Source organism: Podarcis liolepis, assembly GCF_965112155.1.
Source record: "Podarcis liolepis genome assembly, chromosome: 9".
Taxonomy (NCBI): Eukaryota; Metazoa; Chordata; class Lepidosauria; order Squamata; family Lacertidae; genus Podarcis; species Podarcis liolepis.
This window is the reverse complement of record NC_139564.1, coordinates 31226641-31252046: the sequence shown is the minus strand read 5'-3', so window position 1 is coordinate 31252046 and position 25406 is coordinate 31226641. Positions and strand designations below refer to the sequence as shown.

Below are 25406 nucleotides of genomic sequence, written 5' to 3'. Positions count from 1 at the left end.
ATAACATTATAATTTCCTGATGTGACTGGTGCCACTTTTCTGAAGAATCACAGCCTAATTAAAGTCAAGTTTCATAAAGTTTCACATTGTATATCATATGCATTGTGAGGTCATAAAGTTGAGCTTGACTACCCAACTGCCTAGCTTTAAACAAGAAGTTAACAGTGTGAATATTTCACAATGGATTTAGCAGTTTTGGTCAAATCCAAAATTATTATTTCCTATACTACAATATTTGAGCAGCAGGAATTTTGTAAAGTGTTACAAAGCCTGTGCTCCTCTGGCAACAAGAAACAACAGTAAGTATCATGATCTGAAAGTTTATGTAGAAAGAATTTAGCTACCTTAACATCAATGGATCTTGCTTCTTTAACCACAGGATAGAACCTTGGTGTTTTGTTAGGATCTTGTAGCCTTGGTGTACGAGGTGTTTTGGGTGTTCTGGTAGGGTGGACTCTAGGAGATTCAGGGACAGCTGTTGGCAGTGAGCGAGCCATTGTTGTTGGAGGTATTTCTTGGATGCCAAACAATTTACAAGCCAACTCTTCAGTTAAGTCTAAACAGAAAGACCAGCAGATGAACAGATGAACACTAGGCACCTTGCTTTCTGTTGCTCTTCGAGGCCTTTTACCTGGGCTCTGTTTCTTTAAATTTAATGTTATCTTCTTTTATTAACTTCTTAGTATAAGAATATTAAATTAAGAGTCCCCCCTTTTTATTTGTAAGAAAAATTCATTGCATATACTCTCAGTATGTATAAAGTAAGCCCCTTGTAACCGAGCTGAACAGGAACCACTAAGCACCTGGAACTCCATGTGAATAGTGAAGGACTCATGGAATTCTCAATCAGGTTGCACCATATCAACTACCATCTTGAGAACTTATAATTTTGCAACATTATGAATATATACCTTGTTGAGATCTTGGAGGACCCGGAGGAACTTCCTGATTTGGATCAATTGCATGCTCAGGCGTAAGATTGTCAAATTCTTCTTTACTGATAAGATTTAACTTCTTAAAGTTTTCAACTTCTTGCTGAAGTGGGGATAAAAGCTTCTGTAACAATGTATCATAAATTATAGGATAATAGCTGAAACAAGCCATATCAACATGAACTATTTGTTAAATAATCACATATTATTTACTAATATTTTAGTAATCATTCCAACTAGCAAGCAGGGTGCAATAAAACTGTGTCATGCTCATGAAGACAGTAAAACACTAAAATGGAAGAAAACCAGTCCTTCCAGGTTCATATCCCATGTCTGAAATAGGTGATCACCCTTATCAAACAAGTTGCCAAACAGAAAGATTTTGATAGCAAGAATGATTAAGAATGCTGCTCAGCCAACTGTCCCATCTTTTTAATATGCAGGAAAAAAGCAAATTGTACCCTAATCTCTCACATCTCCAGTTGTGTATAGCATTATATGCCAACGGTAGGCATGGGCGCAGCTAAGGGGAGCAGCTGCCCCCCCAGCAAGTAAATCAATAAAAATAATGGTAACATGAAGCTTGTCCCCCCTAACATAAATCCTGCCTACACCAACGATGGTGGGCATTATCTTTGGATAAACAAAACCTCTATGTTCCACACACTGAGTAATATCGCAAACCCACAGTAATTTCACTTAAAAATCTAAGAACAAAATGCCTTGATCTCAAGATTCTGTGCCTAAAGCAGGAAAAGACCTGCTTTAAACACTGAACCTGAAAAAGATAGTAACAGAAAACCTACACAGACCAGACAAATGACTTCTAAACCATTAGTTTCTCAATTTAAATGTATCTTGTTCTTCTGCAAACTTGTCACTTATTTTTTAAAATTGCTCTAGCTCAAAAATTGACAATGAGTTCATTCATTTAAAGTCTAAATTCCAGTATTACCAACACAAGTACAAAAAGACCAAAACTTTATTAGCATACGGATTTCTACTTAATTTACCACTGCTGATAATCTGAGCCCACGACATATGTATTTGATTCAATAAACATTGAATACCTATTTATTAACCATTCATTAACATAATTACCTTCAAAGCAATGCAGTCATTTTCACTCTGTTCTGTCCACAAATCTTGTTCATAGTAGTATAAGCCATCATTAATAACTTTGGCAAGTTCTGATGTAATTTTTGCTCGTGAGACATGGTTCCCAGTGCGATCTCCTCCAGGATGTTTTCTCATATATGGTGGCGTTTGTGTTACAATCAAAATCTTATTTAAATCCTGATCATCAATTTCATAATCTGAATCACTATCTGACCACTCAGTGAATGTATTTTTTCGGCCTTCTATTTGTTCCATCTCTTCATCAAACAAAAAATCAAGTTCTTCCTGTTCTTGTTCCTCTAAAGGCAGTGGCTGCTGCTGTCCTGACATCTCCTCAATTGCAGGCACAGATTCCTGGAAAAGGCAAAAGTGTTTCACACTTTCAGTGAATCAAAGCTAATTTATCACTTCTTGAAATAATATTGGGAAAGTATCTAACTGGAAATAAAATGAACAGAGGAATTAACTGCAGGAATAGCAGTTTCAGCATCCCAAGTCACACAGAATGGAACAGAAGGATTAACAAATTATCATTTACACTTCTTAAAACCACACCTTTTTTCTTAGGCTTACAACTCAATTAAAAAAATAGTTCTATAGTGTAACAGAGTTCTAACACTGGCCACAATTCAACAGAGAGCCAAACATGCTTAAGCCTCCTGATTTCAATTCAGTGGTGCCTCGCAAGACGAAAAGAATCCGTTCTGTGATTCTCTTCGTCTAGCGGTTTTTTCGTCTTGCGAAGCAAGCCCATTGACGGATTAGCGCTATTAGCGGCTATTAGCGGCTATTAGCGGCTATTAGTGGCTTATCTGCTGATCGGATCAGCTGATAAGTGGCTTAGCGGCTTAGAAAAAGGGGGGTGAAAGGGGGGGGAAAAGCAGGAACTCGCAAGACATTGTCGGAGATTCGTTTTGTGAAGCACCTCCAAAACGGAAAACTCTTTCATCTAGCGAGTTTTCCGTCTTGCGAGGCATTCGTCTTGCGGGGCACCACTGTACGCTGATTGTGGCTGACATGTTTTGATTATGGCTGGCATGCTTTACATATTTTTCTTCTCTTTTCCCAAAACAAATTCAGTAGCATGTCACCTGTGGCTGCTTTCCACAGATGTGGGGTATAACGTAAGCACATGTACAGTGGTACCTCGGGTTAAGAACTTAATTCGTTCTGTTCTTAACCTGAAACTGTTCTTAACCTGAGGTACCACTTTAGCTAATGGGGCCTCCTGCTGCCACCCCGCCACCACCGCATGATTTCTGTTCTCATCCTGAAGCAAAGTTTTTAACCTGAGGTACTATTTCTGGGTTAGCGGAGTCTGTAACCTGAAGCGTGTGTAACCTGAAGCATATGTAACCCGAGGTACCACTGTACCAATGATGGATCCATGTAGCTTTAAGTACCTCCCTCCTAAGAAAAACACAATAGCAAGGTGAAGACCAGTCTAGTGCCAGCAGAAGCAACTGTGCAGAGCTTGTCTACCCTTCCCTGTCTGAAAGTGCTGCTCTTGTTCCCATTACTTTAGCAATGCGGAAATAAGGGAAAGGACACTAGCCCCTGCTGCAGTGAGTGAACCATAGGCCACTGGAAAGTAAACCCATTTCAATTCAAGTACAAGAATCAGCAAAAGAATATCAACATGGGCACAGATGGATACAAGTCCCTATATACAACTCAGCATGTAATTGTGGCATTGTCAAGCTGATCTCCCTCCTCTACCTTTTCCCCCTTCCATATGCATCTTGCCTATTCACATTTAAGCTCAAGGACAAAGCTTATGTCTATTTTTTAAAAAAGAAAATACTGTGAGGCACTTTGGAAAACAGTATGTAAAGGTGAATAAAATGAATAATTAACAGACAGAGACAATTTGTTCTTGAGACCAAAATCACTAAAAGAATACAGTATATTTGCTAAGGTTATGATGGCCTGAAGGCTGTACTTCGACATGTGTCTAGGTCAGACATCCCCAACCTGTGGACCTCCAGATGTTTTGGCCTACAACTCCCATGATCCCTAGCTAACAGGACCAGCGGTCAGGGATGATGGAAATTGTAGTCCAAAACATCTGGAGGGCCGAAGATTGGGGATGCCTGGTCTAGGGTCATGGTACATTACATCCCATGTCTAAATCCACATTTTCCAGAAGGAATTTTCCAGAAGGGACGCGGGTGGCGCTGTGGGTAAAACCTCAGCACCTAGGACTTGCCGATCGCATGGTCGGCGGTTTGAATCCCCGCGGCGGGGTGCGCTCCCGTCGTTCGGTCCCAGCGCCTGCCAACCTAGCAGTTCGAAAGCATCTCCGGGTGCAAGTAGATAAATAGGGACCGCTTACCAGCGGGAAGGTAAACGGCGTTCCGTGTGCTGCGCTGGCTCGCCAGATGCAGCTTGTCACGCTGGCCACGTGACCCGGAAGTGTCTGCAGACAGCGCTGGCTCCCAGCCTATAGAGTGAGATGAGCACACAACCCTAGAGTCTGGCAAGACTGGCCCGAACGGGCAGGGGGGTACCACTGTAATCTCATTTTATCACCAATTCTAAATTCATTTGAATGTGCCTTATTTATCTAGCATTCCAGGTACAGAACTATCCTGAAATACTTTTTACAGTATCTGGAAGACACGTAACTTAGAACATCTTACAATACCTTTGGCTTTGCTGGGGATGGACGATGTCTTTTTTTAACTTCTATCCAAGGTTCAGAGTCCAGATCTGGCAAGCTTGTAGATAATCCTTTAGACATTGTTTGAAGGTTACTTGTTTCAGTGCTTTTCTTAGTAGTTAGACTTCCCATTCTTGGAGAACTTGGTGCAGATTCTAAGATTGAAAATTATTTCTGTATTTAGAACAGATCAGGCTATTGTTTACTGTTGTTTGACTCACTGTTTTTCTTTCATGAAGTTGACCTACTTTTCCATTCATGTCCTAATTGATATGTGTTTTAAGACAAATAAGTCTACAGAATATTTTAAAATGTAAGGTGTAGCTGACAAGTGTAGAACTGGAGCTTTGAATCATTCCCTGATCTACTGTCATGTTCCCCTCCTGTTTAGCTGGTAGGACAGTAATAAGAAAAATGAAAGAGTTGATTCCTCCTCTGACTCAGATATCAAGGCCAACAAAACTTATATCACTGACCAGAGAGGAAACCATTCCCAGTTTGGGGAGATAACTACAACTATTAATTGAACTACATGGCAAGAGAAGGTCTACTAGGTGGCAGGCAACTTGAAAAACAGGTAGAAAGAGTGGAAACAAAAAGCAGCAACAAACAAGTGTATTGGTAGTTATCCGGGGAGACAAAGCAGTCCAGGCCCTGGGATAGCCCAGCAGCTGGTGCTGGAAAGGAAATCTCATGAAGGATCTATTCTAGTGCAGTTATTGCCACCTTAGCCAATCTACCTGCACATTCAAGTGTCATCAAAAGGAAGGCAACTGCTATAGAAGTCAGGCTGTTCATTGTCCAAGATAGGAAATATGTTTTCACCTAAAGAACCCTCAACTTAGTGCTTCCTTGGATTAAGATCAAACTTCAAGCAGTACAGTGGGACAGTAGAATGGGGGTGGCCTACTGCACAAGAAAGGGAGTTCTGTGCATGTCCTCAGCCTACAGAAGTTCACATGTTTTTCAGAGTTAGGCGGAAAAAGAAATAAAAATACCTTACCAGTATGTGAACCAAAAACTTTGCCTGGTATAAATTCTGGACAGTTAATAAGCTGAGAAAAGTCTGTTTGTGGAGGTCTGCGTGGAGAGGGTCCTGGAATTGGCCATTTCTCTGGTTCTACTCTTTTCCTCATCTTCTGATCCACTATTTCTACTTCTGTACTGTCCTTTAAAGCCTAGATGACACAAATACAGAAATACAAATAAACTGTAATGTTGTATAATACTTTTTTTGTTTCAAATGGCTGTTTCATATATATTATACCTTTTCTACAGAGAAAACATACTTAGCTTATCAGTAGGATTCACATTTCATCATGAAGCCAACAATGCCTTTCTGATTATCTATTTTTTCTTTGTATTAAAGGGATATCCAAGAGCAGAGATTGCTTGTTTCCTAAATCTTGCAAGAGTCTGAGAGATCATACACTGCCATTTAGAAACAGAAAGTCCACCCCAAAAGTGCTACCACATCTTGACTTATTTTTTATAGTTCCAATGGGTATGTTCTGACCTATTTCTTTCAAAATGAAATTTATAATTGTTTCAATTATTCCTGACAATGTAGGATTGATACCAAGAAGGACCAATGTACCTCTTCTTGCTGGTAAGGAGCCAATAACGTATTCTGCTTTACTAAGATGTATTACTGGTTGTTTGTGGTTTTTTAAAGGAGCATGTATTTTTCACCCTTCCGCGGAAAAGCAATTTAGAATTCCCACGTTTGTTTTCTTCAAGTTCTACATTTAACAGCCCTCTATGGCAAGTTAAATAACCAAAATATGCTGAAATTCATTTTATATTGATCAGCTTGCATATTAGACATGTATTGCTTTGAAGTTTTTTGATTTCAAATGTACTATTTTATAAAAACTGGATTTTGAAGCATTAAGTAGCTTTAGGTTAGACAAAAAAATTGAACCAAGCTTTGTTGAAGTCTCTAATTCAGGTTTCCAAAAAAGATTCCCACCCCCCAAAAAATAATGATTTACATTACAGTAGGGACTAAAAACTGAAATTGGCTTACCTCTAATATTAGACTAACATTTGTAGTAAGAGCCTGCACACGATGGAAACTGGCAATCAAAGAAATAGGCAAGAATCCTTGTTGGTCCATCTTTCTCCTCAAGAAGAAGTCTCTTTCCAAGTTTTCTACACTGAAATAATACTCACTAAATAAAGAAGAATGTTTGGTTAGCCCACTATGTTCTTCTAAACTCCCATCACCCTTTATCAAAGCTGGCTTACTTATCTCTTTGTAGTAAATATTTGTTTTCTCACTTTACTAACTTTTTGAAGATATTGTCCTATACCACTGTGAATATTAAATAATAATAAAATAACTTATCAAAATAAAGTACCATTGCTTCACTTACCATGACCAGTAAAAGCAGTCATAGGAATAGTTTATGCTAGCCTGAGTGAAGACAGACTGTTAGCTCCTTCCCCAGCTTTGCTGAGTAAACTTGTTAGTTTCACTGCTGTCTGCTAAAGGCCTAAAGAGGAAAGCAAAGAGGGTTGCTTCTGTGGGGAGAAACAGGGGAAAAGGAGTGAAGAGAGAATCTCAGGAAGAAGATAGCAAAAACTGAGTGCTTTGACTGATGACTGAGAGATGCTCCAGGACAGGAGAGAATGAAGCCTGGTATGCACTGGGCCCACAGAAGCTTGGTTGCTTTTCAACCCCCAACTAGAAAGAAGTACAGTGATCTGTGCGGGAGGCAACCCACAGCACCGCGTCTACACACACGCGGGTCAGTGCTTCTGTGCATGCACAAAGTGCAATTTAGCGCTTCTGCGCATGCATGAGTGCCGAAACCCGGAAGTAACCCGTTCCAGTACTTCCAGGTTTGGCGCAATGCGCAACCCGAAAACGTGCAACCTGAAGTGTCTGTAACCTGAGGTATGACTGCACCTTTCACAGTAGGTAGCCAATAGTACATTCACAGTTGGGATAAAAAAACAACTAACAAAACTCGATTTGCCAAAGTGAAACTATATCTTGGGAGAAAGACAATGGGCTCGTGTTACAGATAGAAAACTTGTTGCCGGAATCTCTGATCAAGGACAGCTTTTGCAGACACACATGTATTCTAAATTGTCTTGTATGGGTTACAGAGAGGGAACCCTCTCTGGTAGCTAGTTTGGAAGTTGAAAAACATACACACTTCTCCATCTACTTTAGCAAGAGCTACCAAGAGGGACTCTTCTGATAAGTCCTCAAGCTGGCTTGTGCCATCCTTTGAAAAGTATCTGCAGAGTTGAGAACTGCCTGTGAGATGAGGAGAAGGAATGTATTAGAGCAATTCCTCTGAGGAATGCTTCATTTCAGAAGCCTGTTTTGACTGTGGCAAAATCGGATAAAATGCACAGCTTTGGAAAGCTATTATTTGCTTCATCCATCAAAGGAAGAACTTCTCCCTGCCTGGGCAATTTTGGCTTAGAGGAGCAGGGTCTATTTTGGGCTTCAGAAATGCCCTCCATTTCAGTTTGACAGTCTTCAATAATTAGATGGCTATTGGGCTTCCATGTAGGACAAATTCCCACCTGCTCCACACCTTTGTTTTTGCGATCAGGTCTGACAAACCAGCGTCATTCATGTTTTCTGGTCACTTTTTGCTTCTGAGTTCACCCTAGAATGTTCTGTTATGAAACTAGAAGCAAAGGAAGCCTTATAATTTCAAAATCTGGTAGGTCTCTAGATCAAAGCAGTCTATATCAAACCCAGATTTGGCAGCATCTTAATCACAGGTTTGACAGACTTGGGTTGTTTTTCTTTCTCCATGTGAAGCATGTTCGATTTTTGTCTTTGCAGGAGTTCTCAGGAAGAGCCACAAGAGTGGAGAAAACAAGAAAGGCAGGCAGATGGAGGCAGGTTTCTTCCATAAGACAAAGATAAGAAAAAGAAAAGGCGCTGAAAAATTAAGGTTAGAAAGAAGAGCCAGTTAAAGTGAAGAAAGGGCATAGAAGAGATTTTCCTTCTCAGGAAAACCAGGATATGAACAGGAGTCTACTCAGCAGAAGCCAAACTATTAACTGTTTCCTGTCTTCAATCAGGCAGTAGAATGCTTTTTCACCCCACCTAAGAACAGCCATTGTATAGAAATACAGAACATGTGTAATATACAATTAGAGTACACACACCTACTAAGAAAGCATTATCATATGACTAGAATGTATAATTATTTGCAACAAAACAAACTGCACAGTTGGGTACACATGCTGATCTTATCCCTGTTTTCAATACCGTGCAGAAGTAAATGCCCAAGTTAAAAAAAATAGTCATTTTATTTTCTCTCTACCTTGCATCAATAATGTGTAACTTCAGTATTCAAGAATAAGACTATCAATAGCTTTCAATAGCTACACTCTGCTTCCATGGTTGGAGACCATGGAGGCAGTTTGCTTCAGAAACAGCAGGAAGGGAGAGTGCTCTTTTGCTTGGGTCCTGCTTGTGTATTTCTCACAAGCACCTGATGGGGCACTGTGAAAACAGGATGCTGGATTAGATGGGACCATTGGCTTGATCCAGAAGGCTCTTATGAGAATACAGTACAGTGGTGCCCCGCAAGACGAATGCCTCGCAAGACGAAAAACTCGCTAGACGAAAGAGTTTTCCGTTTTTTTAGTCATTCTGCAAGGCGAATTTCCCTATGGGCTTGCTTCGCAAGACAAAACGTCTTGCGAGTTCTTGTGAGTTTGTTTCCTTTTTCTTAAAGCCGCTAAGCCGCTAATAGCCGTGCTTCGCAAGACAAAAAAACCGCAAGACGAAGAGACTCGCGGAACGGATTAATTTCGTCTTGCAAGGCACCACTGTAGTAGCCACTATTATAGTCATGCAATGGAGTTAAGTTTATTAGTGGCCCTTCCTTCAACTACCTCAAAGTATCATTAGCTGGGGAAACTCAGCCAGATGGGTGGTGTATAAATAAATAAATTAATAATAATGTTATTACTGTATTTTAAATTTATATTATGTTCATAGAGTAATAGTAATAGTTATAATGGTATTATCATGGAAAGGGGAAAAAGTTTAAGTTACAAAATGCAATTCTTAGAATGATTAATTTATACTATCATAAAACCACCATGGGATGCATATCCTAGACAATAAAACACAAACATTAAAAGATGTGGATAAAAGAAAGGCATGAGCTTTGAAAAGATCAGGAAGATATGCATGTACTTCAGTAAGCTGGAAAGATACACAAGTAAAAAGAAACTGCCTAAAGATACTAGCATATTCTCTGCCTTAAAGCAGCATACATTTTTCTACAAAGTGACAATTTAAAGTCCAACTGGGAAGTAAAAATTCTTGGTTTATATTCACTGTGGTCACCTAGAAAATGCTCTCAAAAGTGTTTGAATGAGCTTGTAAGACACCCAAGATTCTTATCTCTGGGAAATATTGGAAAGTGTCCAAAATATGGAACACAGAAAGAAGGGGAAAATACATTTCCATAAGTGAGTTAATAATAAAGGCTCCGGAGATGCTCTCGAGAGCAAAGAGTGCATATGGTTCGAAAAGTGTCAAGATATACATATGGAGCCCCCAAGAAAATTAGCCCAAAACAGATTTGTAGCTTATTGAAACCAACTACTGATTATCTGAAATAATATCCCTCAATCCCACTGAAGCCAGAAATATGCCACAACATTACATAGGTAGTATAAATTTACCAAACTACGAAAAAGGAAGAAGACACACCCTCAAGGTTCTAGTTTAAGAAAGGCCTTTTCCTCCAAAACATGGAAGGCAACAAATCAATATTGATGACAAAAATACATAATCATTTTAGCTCTGAATTCTACACAACATTCAGAACTCTGATAAGGTAGAAACTCATTTTATCTGAATTCTATTTTCAGAATGGAACCAATTATATTTTCAAAATGATTCTGATAAGGTTTCTCTTAGAACATAAGGAAGTACAGTTTATGGCAACAAATGCAAATTATGGTTGTGTTTAAAAAACAACAACAACAATGTATGTACCTTATATTAATTTTGTCTCTTATAAGGTTATCCCGATTAAGAACAAATAGAACGCTTGGGGGAGGAGGGTTTCAAGGCTAGCTATTTAATTAAAACTATAATTAGCAATACTAGAAATTAAATTATGCATATTCTAACTTGTCTTAACGCTTTATTTCTATATGGCTGCAGAATCTGTAAACACAGTCCAGAAATTCTAGTACTTATTAAGAAAATAAAGACCTATTGCAACAAAAGGCTGGACAGACACCCAATTAGAAAATTGTAAGACCTTCCAAACTATTTGGAAGGTGAAAAAAGCCTCTAACATTCTAAGAACAGTAGCACATTCCATGATAAGGCTTGGAAATTTCCAAACTAATTAAGGAGACTTTGTGAATAATTTAACCACTACTGGGATATCTGACTAAATCCTACTATTAATAGCAGAACTTGAAGATATGACCAATATTTGGTTTAACAATGTGCTGAGCATCAGAGGGGGACATCATCATGTTCTACCTTAGAGGATCTGGATTCTATACTGCAAGCTCAGAAATCTGACCACAAAGAAGAAGTGTCTGAGGGCAGTGGAAGCCAGCTGATTAATGTGACATGGAACTGTCAGGTTTCACAAGGCCCAGCAAGAATAACTGGGAAAAACTGAAACTGGCAGCCTCAAGCCAGAGTCTATCTGCCAATAAACCAGATTTATTTTTCTTTTTTTCATTTGCATTAACTGTAACAAAACAAGCAAGCAGCAAGCCACATAAAATGCAAGAGCAACAAAAACCACCATTAAACTATGGCAAAACAGGGTGTGCAATATGCTAATTCATAAACCCTTCACTACAATCTGAAAATTCTGAACCACCCTGTGATCCTTGAATGAAGGGCAGTACAGAAATTTAATTAATAATAACAACCGCAATAATTTTCTCCAGGGATTTGGATAACCAGCCTTCCAAATGGCTTTTCACAACCCATTGAAATACACGGGAATATTTCCATTTATAGCTATATACAATATGTTTTCTTCAATTCAAACACAATGGCAAAGCACCAATAAGTACTTTGGAAAGAAAAATTAAGAATGGCAAAATTACTTCCAAGCCAACATAATTACAAAGTTTTCATATGTACACAGTCTTACTATACCGTAACACAAGCATACCTAAGTTACAATGTCAACAAAATGCCACAGACAGAATGGAGTAAGGATGTATATACCGTATTTTTCGCTCTATAGGACGCACTTTTTCCCCTCCAAAAATGAAGGGGAAATGTGTGTGCGTCCTATGGAGCGAATGCAGGCTCCTTGGCTTCGCGGCGACGCGCCTGTCCTGGAAGCTGGAGGAGGAACAGAAGGGTCTCCTGTTCCTTCTCTAGCTTCGCTGAAGGGCGCTGCACCTTCTCCCTCTCTGCGCAGCGCCTCTCCTGTGAAGGAGAGGCGCTGCGCAGAGAGAGAGAGAAGGCGCAGCGCCCCTTGAGCAACGCGCCTATCAAGCGAAGCCAGAGGAGGAACAGAAGGGTCTCCTCCTGTTCCTCCTCCCGCTTCGCAGCGACGCGCCTGTCCAGCTTCGCTGAAGGGGCGCTGCGCCCTCTCCCTCTCTGTACAGCGCCTCTCCTGTGAAGGAGAGGCGCTGCGCAGAGAGAGAGAGAGAAGGCGCAGCGCCCCTTGAGCGACGCGCCTGTCATGCGAAGCTGGAGGAGGAACAGAAGGGTCTCCTCCTGTTCCTCCTCCCGCTTCGCAGCGACGCGCCTGTCCAGCGAAGCCCGAGGAGGAACAGAAGGGTCTCCTTCTGTTCCTTCTCCAGCTTCGCTGAAGGGGCGCTGCGCCCTCTCCCTCTCTGCACAGCGCCTCTCCTGTGAAGGAGAGGCGCTGCGCAGAGAGAGAGAGAAGGCGCAGCGCTCCTTGAACGACGCGCCTGCCATGCGAAGCCGGAGGAGGAACAGAAGGGACTCCTTCTGTTCCTTCTCCAGCTTCGCTGAAGGGGCGCTGCGCCCTCTCCCTCTCTGCACAGCGCCTCTCCTGTGAAGGAGAGCCGCTGCGCAGAGAGAGAGAGAAGGCGCAGCGCCCCTTGAACGACGCGCCTGTCATGCGAAGCCGGAGGAGGAACAGAAGGGACTCCTTCTGTTCCTCCTCCCGCTTCGCAGCGACGCGCCTGTCCAGCGAAGCCCGAGGAGGAACAGAAGGGTCTCCTTCTGTTCCTTCTCCAGCTTCACTGAAGGGTGCTGCGCCTTCTCCCTCTCTGCGCAGCACCTTTCCTGTGAAGGAGGGGCGCTGCACAGAGAGAGAGAAGGCGCAGTGCCCCTTCAGCGACGCGTCTGTCCTGGCTTCTGCTTTAGCCCTGCGCAGCCTCTTTGGGCAGGGGGAGCCTTAATCCCGCTGCCCTGAAGAGGCTTGGCGGGGTTACCCCAGAAGCCAGAACAGCCACACGGTATCCCAGAAACCAGATCCCTCTTGCTGTTCTGGCTTCTGGGGTTGAGAATATTTTTTTCTTGTTTTCCGCCTCCCAAAACTAGGTGCGCCCTATGGTCTGGTGCGCCCTATGGTGCGAAAAATACGGTACATGGATTGCATGTGGTTTATAACACCAAAAGACTCAAGACCTGTTCTTATTAAAAGTTCACAGTGAAATGTTTGTAGCATTTCCAACCTATGCCACAGGTTTATTTGAAACCACTGGCTTATTAAATGATTGTAGTCTTGTACAGGCACAAAGTTTAACATCTTGCTTCCCCAACCACCTGCACCGTAAACACAGAGCAGTCTACTTACATTTGGCGTTTAATGTATTCTTTTAGTAGTGTTTCATCAACAGAATACACCTGCATTCCTGTTCCATCATCATAGTAATACATCATACTAGTGTTAAGATCTGGCTGAAATGGCTGGTCAGTTCTCTCATTATATTGTTCCCGATAGCCATATGAATAGTCATGGTTCACTTCAGGAAGGAGGAAAATTGAATTATTACAAATTATGAGTCTAAGTATGTGAAAATATAAACCTCGACCTAGTCAATGTTTAGAATTATTTGAGAGAGTCAACATTTTATTTTATTTATTTCATAAAATTTACATATCACCTGATTGTAGAAAAAACTTCAAAGCAGTTTACAATATATATACAGGAGTCATGGGGTAGAAATATACTTTTACTTTCAGAAAACACATGGCAAAGTTTCTCACTAACATAATCATGGAATAAGAGGACTCTCTCTCTCTCAGGAAGCAATAATTGCTTAATGACAGGATAACAGGGAATAGAAGGACAATTTTCACAATGGAAGGACATAAATGGCAATTAACTAATTCCTATCGGAACAGACACTATTCGAACTGTCAATATAATTTTTTCATAATAATTTCTATTTTCATACTTCGAGGGTTTCCTCTTCCACGTCCTCTCCCTCTTCCTCTGCCCCTTCCTCTTCCTCTGTAAAACCCTCGAATACTGCCACCTTCACTTCTCACACTAGAGACTTCATCATGATCATCTCGTTTCTCTCTATCCCGTCGCCAGCCTTTTAGAAATAGGAGAAGAAATGTAGATTCCTAAAGTTACAGAAGTGAGGTTTTAACAAGAAATAGTTGTCAATTAAATACAAACACAACTAAATAAAATTTAGATGACATACTAGTTCTTGTCTCATTGCGTCTGTTGTTGTGTGGCACAAGCTTGCCTGTTTCTGGCTGAGATCTTGAACTGTTCCGAGATCCTGGTCTATCTTGGCCTTCTGGCTTCATATCATCTAAATGAAGTGGCACCCATTTGTGCTTGTTACCTTCAAGTGTAAAATATAGAACTAGAATGCTGTTAAGAATACCCATTAACCCTATAAAATATATTACATTTATTAAGTATTAGTTCCCACATTTTGAATAAATATGCACATATGAATTCATTCTAAGAATAACAGCAAATGTCACAGAGTAACTTTCTGAAAGTTACTTCATGAAAATACGTTCTGAACATACAAGAAATAGCTTCTCATCCTATGCACAGTCCAAACTCAAATTTCAAACACTTGCAAGTAATTAGATGAGGGGGAGCTGTGGAGGAAGGCATGCTAGCACTGCCTCCTTTCATTTTTGGCACCTTCCATAAGATGAAAGGTAGGAAGCTGTTATATCTGTGGGGACTCCTTGCATGTATGCAAACCCCAGAAAATCAGACTACTGCAGGAATAGTAAGATATCACTGGTGGGCCTCAGTAAGATCTTAAAAGGACACTCTTCTAAAGCAGTTCTTCAGAAATTTAATCCCACTGTGCTTTTTACCACATTCATAAGTTCTGTGGGGATATCACTGAAAATACTATTCAGTTTAATGTGCTTTGGAGACAGTGAACAGTTTTATGTCATAGTAGTAATATTAATATTATAACTGCTCACTCTTTTGCACCTTTCTACCTTCCAACTCTTTTGAAACCTAACCTATGCTAATCCCAGATGAAGAATATCTGATTTCATACTTCTAGCCTATGTGAGTTTTTCCTGTAATATAAGCAGGATATTAGATTGGTTGCCACCTCATTAAGTGACTTGTGGGGAAACAAGACACTGTCAGAGGATTAAGGAATTCCCTCCCATGACAAAACTGATGTGATGCACTCAAAGTGCTGAAGCAGTTCCTTGTTTCTGAATATGATTTTTGTGTTCTGCCTTAGATTAAAATTTTATCTAAGGATTCATCTGCATGCATTTGGAGTATGAGGTTACTGATCTTCACACCAAAGAAGCTAATAAAATTTCTTTATATATAAATTAATGCCCAAATTTAAAATTTTAGGAAAATGAAGATTTGCTAAATTCTAAAATATTAATACAGCAAGATTTGTGCAAGCACAATAGAACAAGCACTATTGAAACAGTTGTAAATTAGAGTTGCGACATTTAAAAAACTGTCAATAAAATTAACAAGAATGTCAGAAATCAAGAGCACAAACACACATTACAGCTCCATTTTTTAAATTTGGTCATGATACCTCAGGTTCTAGAGAACATTATTAATATGCTAGCCCAGACCAACCTTTTTTCTTTTGATTGTTAATCTGAGCCTCATCTTCACTAACGTTTTCGCTAGGAATATCTGGATTTATTTCCAGGTTTTCTTTGATTCTGCTATTATTCTTCCTTTCATTCTTCTCTTCTTTCTCCTTTTTGATTGGAGTTTTTTTATTCTGATTGCTTATATTTTTACACTGTAACACAACAGGGGGGGAAATTAGAGCTGAATCCTAACCCCATTCAAATATTTGCAGCCATCCCATCCCTGCTGCCAAATTTGAGCTACATGATAAAAAAGCAAATCACTCTTTCCTACTGTCCTTTTATCAACTGTTCAGCTGCCATATGCAAAGGAACAGAATCACAGCAGAAACTCCCAGCCTCAACTTATATGTGTTGGCTATACTATCTGTACAGACCCTATTCACACGTGTTCAGAGCCAACTATATGTATGAAGGCTCTGTACATGTTTCCAAGGAACCTGCAAAAGCAAGGCACATGACACAATTAACATGTGAGGGGGGGGCTTGTTACCTCAATTCCTCTATTGCCTTCCCCAATCGCATCAGTGACCACAAGAACATATGGACAGACCCAAGAAGGTGGGTTTTTTGCTAAGTGTTGTCAATATTGTCATATATTATTAACTTGATTAAGTCTACCTCAGTTCATTGTTAAATTTGTTTATTGCTACAAAAAAGTAATAAAAACTGTCTTTCATAACTGAATAGTCATACCTTGGTTCTTGAACGTAATCCGTTCCGGAAGTCCGTTCAACTCCCAAAACCGTTCAAAAACCAAGGTACGGCTTCCGATTGGCTGCAGGAACTTCCTGCACTCAAGCAGAGTCAGATGTTCGCCTTCCAAAAAAGTTTGAAAACCGGAACACTTACTTCCAGGGTTTCAGCGTTTGGGAGCCAAAATGTACGAGTACCAAGGCATTCGAGAACCAAGGTACGTCTGTATTCCATTATTAGTAGAGTTAGATTTCCAGCTAATGTACAACAGTTAAATCCATTATAATCACTATGGCTCCCTTTCTGTTCCCCACATGCTTCTACTAGCAGGCTCCTCTGCAATCCTTCCTTTTCTCTGTTTCCTTCTCTTTCTTTCTTTGGAGGCAACTTGCAGAAACAAGCAATTGCTGCTTCCTCAAAACCAGTTTTGGTATCTACCCCAGCTGAGCAATTGTAGCTTTCTCTGCAAAACACTTTCATGTATTTGAGTTACAAAGAGACAGATCATTTGTTACTACGAGCCACTCAGACAGAACTCCCTGAGTGGAGCAGCTTTCTTGCAGCAGTGATGGTGGTCCATGTTCTTTCTCCTTCAAACAGGGTTTCACATAATCCAAATTGTGTGGTTTGTTTAAACCATGTGGCTGTTTAAACCTAAGTGCTCCCATTTCATTCCTTCGTTTGTTCAGATGAAGCAACAAACCACAAGCCTTGCATTAGTGTAACATTCAAACCAGTGCTTATGGTTTGTTTCTCACAAATAAACCATGATTGGGACTCTAGTTATAGCTTTGAAGAACATAGGTTGCAATGGGTTTTGCTGCCACAGACAGAAGATTGGGACTGATCCTTTTCAGGTTAAGTACCATATCATTCCACATTCAATCAGATTTCTAAATCATACTTCAGAAAAATCAGCTACAAGAGTCCTGTGGCATAGGGTAGAGAACCATGAGCTATTTACAGAGTGCTTTAGGAGAGGGAATGGGGGCTGGCTGCCCAAAAATATTTTTCTGCAAATTGTCTAGCTGCCCTTGCTGATCTGCCCAAACAGATACCTAGGTCATCTGTATGCAAAACAATTGTCATTTATTAACAGATCAGCCTTGTACAACTCAATTATGCTTTAAGAATGAACTGAACATAACGTACATCAATTAGTTCTATCATACCTCATTGATACTGTGTTTTGCAAAGGTCACAATATGAAATTATTTTTATGTGGTATAGAAAAGAAAAGCCATCTAGAAATACATAAATGTTGTCATTGCAATTTAAACTTGTTAAGGAAATAAATGTGCCTTCATTGTAAACTAGTCTTACAAGCAGTTAGACTAACAGTTAACCAGCTTGCTCACCTCCATCTCTTGTACCTTATAGCTGCTAGCTCCTCTGCTACCACATTGAACCTAAGCTTGTCTAGCATTCTGAAGCTAGGAAAGTTACAATACTGTTATGAAAAGAGCATTATGATGATAGTGCAGAGACAGGAGAAAATTGGCTGGTAGACAGAATTGTGAGACGAGTGCAATATCGTTTGTTATTTCTATGAGGCAAGAGATACCTGCCACATGGAAGTGGCAAACTTCATTGTTGTTGTTACAAAGAAACATTAGAAGTGTACTTACTTCAGAGTTGGCAATTTCACTTGGTGTTGGCCAGTTTGATGCATCACTGAAGTCATTTGCCTGCAATGGTAATGAAGACATCTTACTGTCCAGAAACACTTGTTTTGCAAGCAAGAATCCCCATCTGACACTGGATTTATGCTACAGTTTTACAGAAATGAGATCACAAAACAAAAATTCTTGATTCTTACGTATCCTGACTCGCAAAATAGCACAGTGAAAAACCAAACTCAGCAACGTAGTCAGCAATTCTGAATCCATACACCTTTTTTAAAAAAAAATGTGCTCAGTCATTTTTATGAAGGCAGTCTTTTCAAATTTGATATTAATGTTATGAAGTAATTTGCATAATAATTAACAGTCAATGGTTGTGAATTACTTGAAGCTAAAATCAGCAAGTAAACATAGCTTTTCTGTTTATCCTCTATTTCCAATATAACTCTTAGTAAGGTAAACTTTTCCATCACTTTGAAAAATTACATACAACACTCAGACTAGCTGTTAAGATGCTCCTACAGTAACTTATCCCTTGTTCAGTTCGAAGGATAGACCATATTGTAAGATAAAGGCTATCCTGAAAAAGGTATCAATAAAACTTTAATAAACTTTTTTGTTTTGCTTTAAAACAACTTTCAACAGTTTAATTTCTGGGTACTCCCACTTTCTAAAAAGCATATACAGTGGTACCTCGCAAGACGAATGCCTCGCAAGACAAATGCCTCGCAAGACGAAAGAGTTTTTCGTTTTTTTAGTTGCTTCGCAAGACGAATTTCCCTATGGGCTTGCTTCGCAAGACGAAAACGTCTTGCAAGTTTGTTTCCTTTTTCTTAAAACCGTTTCCTATGGGAAACAGTGCTTCGCAAGATGAAAAATTCGCAAAACGAAAAAACTCGCAGAACGAATTAATTTCGTCTTGCGAGGCACCACTGTACAAATAGATTTTAAAAGCAACATTTGTATATGAGAAAAGAATTTCATGTAAGTCCACCAGCACTATCTTTCTTCCTGAACTTGAATAAGATGGTAACTTAAAAGCTTTGCTTCAACAGTTCAGTAATAAGGGTGAAGCCTATGGTTCAGGTTTTATAGTCTTTTCCATATTAAAAAACCTATTCATATGAAGTATGTGGTGTCAAAGAAGTCCTTATGATAATTTAAATAAATATGCAAATACAGGCTTATCAGTATATTACAATAAATGAATTTAATAATTAATTATGAAAGTATTAATTACTAATTAATATAATAATTTAAACCTAAATTAATAGACTATAAAACTGATTTGGACTCCTAAAACATACCTTACTCGATTTCTTTACTTTCGATTTTCCTGCCTTTATGACTTTAGCAGAACTCTGCAATTCTAAAATGAATAAAAGAAAGATGTGATTCAAGTAATCTAGAAAGAGTAACAAAACCAAGTTTATCACATATTTTAAATAGTATGATTAATTTCTGCTCTCAAATTGTTTAAGTACAAGTTGAAACAAAGAAATTCCACAAAGTACAAATGATTTTTTAAATTAACTGGATAACTATCAAACTTGAAAAAATAATTTTTTCAGCTTGTCAAATTAGCTTAAGTGTTAATTCTAATTTGAATGCTGCTATTAGCCTTGTAAAATGCTAGGATTACTCACATCAAATTACTCACATAAATTAGAATTTTATGGCTGCAATCCTATCCATACTTACCAGAAACCGTACGTCCCATTGATATCCTATCAATGGGACTTCTGGATAGGAGCCTATATAAAACTTGATGACTGAAACTCACATGTAGACTATATTACAAAAACTAAGATGCATTGTGATTTCAATTTATCATAGCTTAAAAAGAGATTTTGTTAGAAAAAGAATAGATTAAAAATGTATTTTTATACTCCAGTTAGTGCTTTATGAGCTGAAACTGGCACAGTTCATATTTGTAGATTTCAGAACAAATATCCAATCTATGTCAAACGAATTCTTACTTTACCATTATGCTTATAGATATATGTAACAGCTACTTAAATATTTCAGTCTATGCCCCCACAGCTGTCACATGTGGAATACAAAATTCTGGAAAAATAAATACTCTTATAAACTTTGTATTAGCATACAGGGCAAATATTACTGACTAATACATGATTAATGCTTCAAGTCTTCTCCATATCATATTCTGAACAGACATATGAGTGAAGATTCTAGAGCCAAAGTGAAAATATAGGAACAAAACAGTCTAGTTTCAAGAAGTCAATCAAACATTAAGAATGTAAATACAAAATCCAATTAAAACAAAAATCTATCTAGTGCTTAGCAGGCTAGATGAATAATTAAAATTAATCTAATTTCAATTAATTGCTTGCATCTTTCTGGTGGTTATGAGGAAAAAATTATAACTGCTAGTCCTATCAAAAAGCATCAAGTATAGATGGAAGGGATGCTTTGTCTATACAGTATATGTTTAACAACCTAGGGAGGAGTGCAAATGTACACGAGCCCAAAAAGATTGTGATCCCCTGCTGTACACTGTAGGAATTTAAGATGGAAGAGATATACTGTACACAGTACTACTTTGCAATATATTCCTTTTTAATATGTAACACATTTTGAACGTGAGCTAGTAACTTATCCAAAAGAGAAATAATATGATCAAAACAACAACTGTGTGGTAGAGATTATGCTCATTGTATCGCAGAAGAATAGTACTGTACTATTGGAGTATCCAATGCGACAACCATGTGCACCATGGTTGCCTCAGGCAACCCCCAATCTGGAGACCAATGGGGAGTGTCATAAACACCACTCTAAGCATTTTGGAGAAAGGGTCGAGTTGCATAATATATTACTAACCACCACCACATTTAGAGCAAGAACTAGTCAGGCATATCATATCTGACAGCATCTTTTTTGAACACGGCTGCTTTAATATTCTATTCTCGCACTACAAGGTAGTGCCTGAGCAACTATCCATCTGTCTAGGCAAGCACGTAAAGCTGAATGCGCACAAGTTAAATGTGTGTAAATTGCAGTCTTACTGTGTAGAATCAGTTTGCATAGCATCACTTAATGAACTTATTACATGAAAGTTGAAGATATGCAAAACAAATTATCTATTTAACAAAATCCTAATTAATGCTAATTAACCTTTTACTTTCCCTATTTTTTAAATGTAAAATACAAAAGCTAGTTATTTAAGGCTGAACTCTATTTTTATTTGTAAGGTATTTAAGCTAGGATATTCAACACATTTATTAGGGAGCAAGTACTTAAGAATTCAACTAAATTAATTCTTTTATCCAAGTTTTAAATTGTACTGTTATATCACTTTAATCTAGCTAAGTCCCAGAGCACTAATATAATACCTTCTATTATCTCAAAGAGTGTTACAACTACTGCTGCTGAATTTGAATACCATTTCATGATAATTCCTGCTACATGGTGGCATACTGCGATTTGTGATCCACAGATTATATACAGTACAGCACATGATAAAGTTTCTTGCAAGACCATCAAGCATGAACTACAAAGCAAAGCATGACTAATTACTACAGTGGTCATCCTCTAAAGACCTGTTAGCGCAAATATATGTTTAAAACCCTTGAATTTGCTTCCACCAGCATACTATCACAGGAACCCTAAACTATGAATAGCACCCTCAAGAAAAAATGAAGTAAACTCTATACAGAACTCATGCTTTTCAGTTTTATTGTAGGTAATGCCAAGTGTTGACAAATATGCACAGTGACCAAAGAAAGAGTAAAGGCTATTTCATATGTTAACTTGTTAAGTTTTGGTTTGGTAGTACTGTAAACTTATTTAATAGCACTACCCATACGTATAAGTTCACAAATATGTAGAACTGCAGTATACAGTGGTACCTCGGGTTACGTACCGGTACTTAATTCGTTTCGGAGGTCTGTTCTTAACCTGAAACGGTTCTTAACCTGAAGCACCACTTTAGCTAATGGGGCCTCCTGCTGCCGTTGTGCCACCAGAGCACGATTTCTGTTCTCATCCTGAAGCAAAGTTCTTAACCTGAAGTACTATTTCTGGGTTAGTGGAGTCTGTAACCTGAAGTGTATGTAACCTGAAGCATATGTAACACGAGGTACCACTGTATATGTATACAACAGAGGTACATACACAACAATGATTTACATGCAAGCAGGAACAAACTATTCCCTGCATGCAAGTGGCATCCGCACAGGATTCTGACAGGAAGCGGACCAAGCAACAGGCATAATGAAGGACAAAAACACAGAAAAATTCTGCATGGGCAAAGTGGGACTACAACAGTTCCCCACCACCACCACCACCACCACGTCTATCAAGTTAAATCTCTTCTCAGTCCGTCCGTCCGTCCCCCCCTCCCCCAGAAGTAGCCACTTTCGCTTCTAGGCATCCCTGCCGCCGCCAACTGAGCTCTGGCTTTCCCAACCGCTTCGCTCTCACCGTCCACCTCATAAAAGAACTCCAAGGCAAAAGAAGCCACACCTCTTCACGCTCATTTTCCTAATCTGACCATATATGCAACATGAGAGAGGGCAGGCAAGGCTGAAAAGAGCTCCCTGGCACCGGCTGGCTGGCTGGAGGCAAGCAAGCACACGCCTTTCTCCGAAGCCTGTGTCATTCGGGGTCGCCGCCGAAAGCGGGCGGGGGAGGGTGGAGAAAGAGAGAGAGGGGACGCTTTAAAGAAACTTGAGAAGGAGGCAGCAGCAGCAGCAGCACGCGGGGCTCTCGTCGTCCCCGCAGTAGGTCAAAACACAAGCTCCCTGTCCGCCCAGCCCTTTCCTTACCCGAGTCCTGCGGGGCGAGCTCGCTGCCGGCTGAGGCGCTGGAGGGGGATAAGCTGCCACCGGAGACGGGGGGAGGCTTCCAGCGGGTCCAGGGGTTATCCTTGGGCGGGGGGGCCTCGACGGCCTGAGGCTGCTGCTGCCCCGGTTGGCACTTGTCGCCGTTGCTACTATCCTCTTCCTCGTCGTCGTCGCCGCCGCCCTCTTGTTGCTGCTGCTGCAGCCCCTCACCGGAGCCGCTTTCCCGGGGGGCTTCGGTCACTTGGCCGGAAGGAAAGAGGAGCTGCTCCTGATGGTTCTCTTCGGGCAGCCGGGCCCCGCCGCCGCCGCTGCTCTTCTCCGCGCCGCGAAGTGGTGCCTGCGGGGCGGCCGCGGACATACCGAGAGGGGTCCGCACCCGCTGTCCTGCCGCGCGCCCCTCTCCCTCCGCTCCCCGCGGGGCTGCCGTAGGGCGGGAGGGGGAAGAAGAAGAAAGAGAGCCTCTAAGCCGAGCTGCTCCGTGCGGGGGGCCTGGCCCGCCCCACGGGGGCTGCGGCTGGCGGGGAAGCAGCCCCCCCGCCCCAACAGCGGCCTCCGGGGGCGTCGCCGCTCATTCACCTCAGCGGGTGGTTCAACCGCCACCGCCCCGTGCCGGGGGGGGGGGGAGGGAGGGGGTTGTAGAGAAGAGAGACGCGCGAGAGGGCCGCGCACGAGAACGCGTCGCCGCCGCCGAGGGGCCGCCCGGGGTTGAGGGGCGGGGGTGGGGGGCAGGAGGAGGCGCCGGAGCCGAGGCACAGTTTTCGTGGGGCCTGCTTTGAGGTCCGGCAAGGAGCTCCGTCACAGCTGTCGCGCGTGTGTGCTTCCTCGCGCCGGGGGAGGCGGGGTGGGTGGGAAGAGGGGCGGGGACAGAGTCAGGGAAAGGAGTGAAGGGAGGGGGGTAAGAAGGAGGCGGCGGTGGCGGCGAACGGGCGAAGCGCTCTGCAAAACGAGGGCGGAGCCTCTCCGAACCCCTTCGGCGCGTTGTGACATCACAACGGCCAACAGCGCGGAGGGAGGCCGCGTGCGTCTCTTCTCCGGGCTCGCCTACCGCCCCCCCCGCCCTTTTCGCTCCCCTCACCTCCGCCTCGGCTAGCCCCGCCTACGCCCCGCCCGGAACGAGGAAGCGAGAGGCGGCGAAGCGCGGCCATCCTCAACAGAGGACCGAGGAAGGGGAAGCGGCGGCGGCGTTCAGGGGGACGCGACCATTTCCCCTTCGAATTAGATGGCCCGAAGGAATTCCGCTTCTTGCGGAGCACGACAGACGCCGGTCTCTGGGGGAGAGGGAGTATTTGACAAGGGATCTGTGGGGCGCGAAGGAAGCTCACCTTCGGCCACACCAGCATTTCTTCGCCTCAGGAGAAGCGGGGAAGGGTTATTTTGGGGAGCTTTTTAATTTATATTAAGAGACTTTGGGCAGGCTGCCTTGACACTGTAGACTTAAAAACAACTACCTGGACAAAATAATTAAGCGTTGTTGCATAGATTATAGCTTACTGCCGAAAGATTTACATCCCTGCCCCGCCCCCGGTGGCTGCATGCTGTAGGAGGAAGCACTAGCCTTTTGAAGTTTCCACCAGCACATGAGCGCACTCGGAAGACGGCTGCTCCCCGCCCTCTTTCAATTTTGGCTTAAATGTACAATGGCTTTGAAGATCCAATAAGATTAAAATGTTCCAGAGCGATGCCTCGTTGGCTAAAACATCGTTCGAAATAAAACTCAGTTGTGCTGTAGGCTCCCCTGATACTTAGCTGGGGGTTGGACTAGATGACCTGGTCCCTTCCAACTCTGATTCTTGTTTACCATGACACAGTAGACAAACGACTAGATTTTCTCTTGGAAAATTAATTCTGCAAACAACAAAAAGCGATTTGCACCTAAAAAGTTGCTGTCATCTTCACTTGCAACAACTATCTATAGCTTCTGTGGCTGTTCTTTGTGACATGCACATTTAAGAAAGCGCCAAAGCAGTAAACAGTGGTGGTGTCATAACAGCCCATGCATTCCAAATGTAGAATAATAATAGAACCAAATATGGAGCTGGAAGCCAACTTCAACTTGTAATTCCATTTTATGTACAGTACATGTTGCAATAATCCAAGGTGCTTCCATTGCTGAAAAACAGTAACTGTCCTTTTAAACAATGGAGTGTTGTTACTTTCTGGAAAACATAAGGTTCAGCTGAGGTCTACTAGTCCAATAATGCTTATCAATTATGCCCTGCATTTGCTTTAATTCATTCTGCAGCATTTATTTTTATTTAGAATGATAAAGCAAACAGCTAAGTAGCCTATGAAAAAACGTACATAAAATACAGCTAAAATCCCCCAAACTATTTAAAATACTAATGTAGTCACCTGATAGTACCACAGGAAATGTCAGGTTAGACAGATTTTACTTACAACTGAAACAGCATAGGATAGAAAGCATTCCTTCCGTATCAGACATGCACCTAGAGAAGCTGCTTTGCAATTCATCACTTTAAAAAATTGCCTGACAAGCAATCCATAGCTCTTAAAAGAATCCACAAGGTATTTGAAAAA

At 41.1% G+C, this 25406-nt stretch overlaps 1 protein-coding gene and 1 long non-coding RNA gene across 7 annotated transcripts in view; one reads left to right on the top strand and one right to left on the bottom strand.

Moving 5' to 3' along the window:
• The window catches only part of LARP1B (La ribonucleoprotein 1B), a 30063-nt gene extending 6232 nt beyond the window's left edge, over positions 1-23831 (bottom strand). The window contains exons 1-13 of one of the 6 annotated variants that reach the window (XM_083519886.1): positions 22851-23831; positions 19371-19432; positions 18070-18129; positions 15726-15897; positions 14332-14499; positions 14074-14217; positions 13470-13638; positions 6743-6887; positions 5717-5891; positions 4699-4868; positions 2034-2405; positions 912-1056; positions 345-556 (exon numbers count right to left, since the gene is read on the bottom strand). In XM_083519886.1, coding sequence (XP_083376012.1) covers positions 345-556; positions 912-1056; positions 2034-2405; positions 4699-4868; positions 5717-5891; positions 6743-6887; positions 13470-13638; positions 14074-14217; positions 14332-14499; positions 15726-15897; positions 18070-18129; positions 19371-19432; positions 22851-23226 — 2370 coding nt within the window. In that variant the 5' untranslated portion in view covers positions 23227-23831. The remainder of the gene's footprint in view (positions 1-344; positions 557-911; positions 1057-2033; positions 2406-4698; positions 4869-5716; positions 5892-6742; positions 6888-13469; positions 13639-14073; positions 14218-14331; positions 14500-15725; positions 15898-18069; positions 18130-19370; positions 19433-22850) is intronic. The other 5 variants (XM_083519888.1, XM_083519887.1, XM_083519889.1 and 2 more) reach the window with 5 other exon arrangements.
• LOC310714663 lies at positions 14-9261 on the top strand. Its single transcript, XR_014529941.1, has 3 exons — positions 14-299; positions 6284-6322; positions 8528-9261. It is a non-coding gene; the product is annotated as an uncharacterized lncRNA (long non-coding RNA).
• Positions 23832-25406: the final 1575 nt, after the last annotated feature.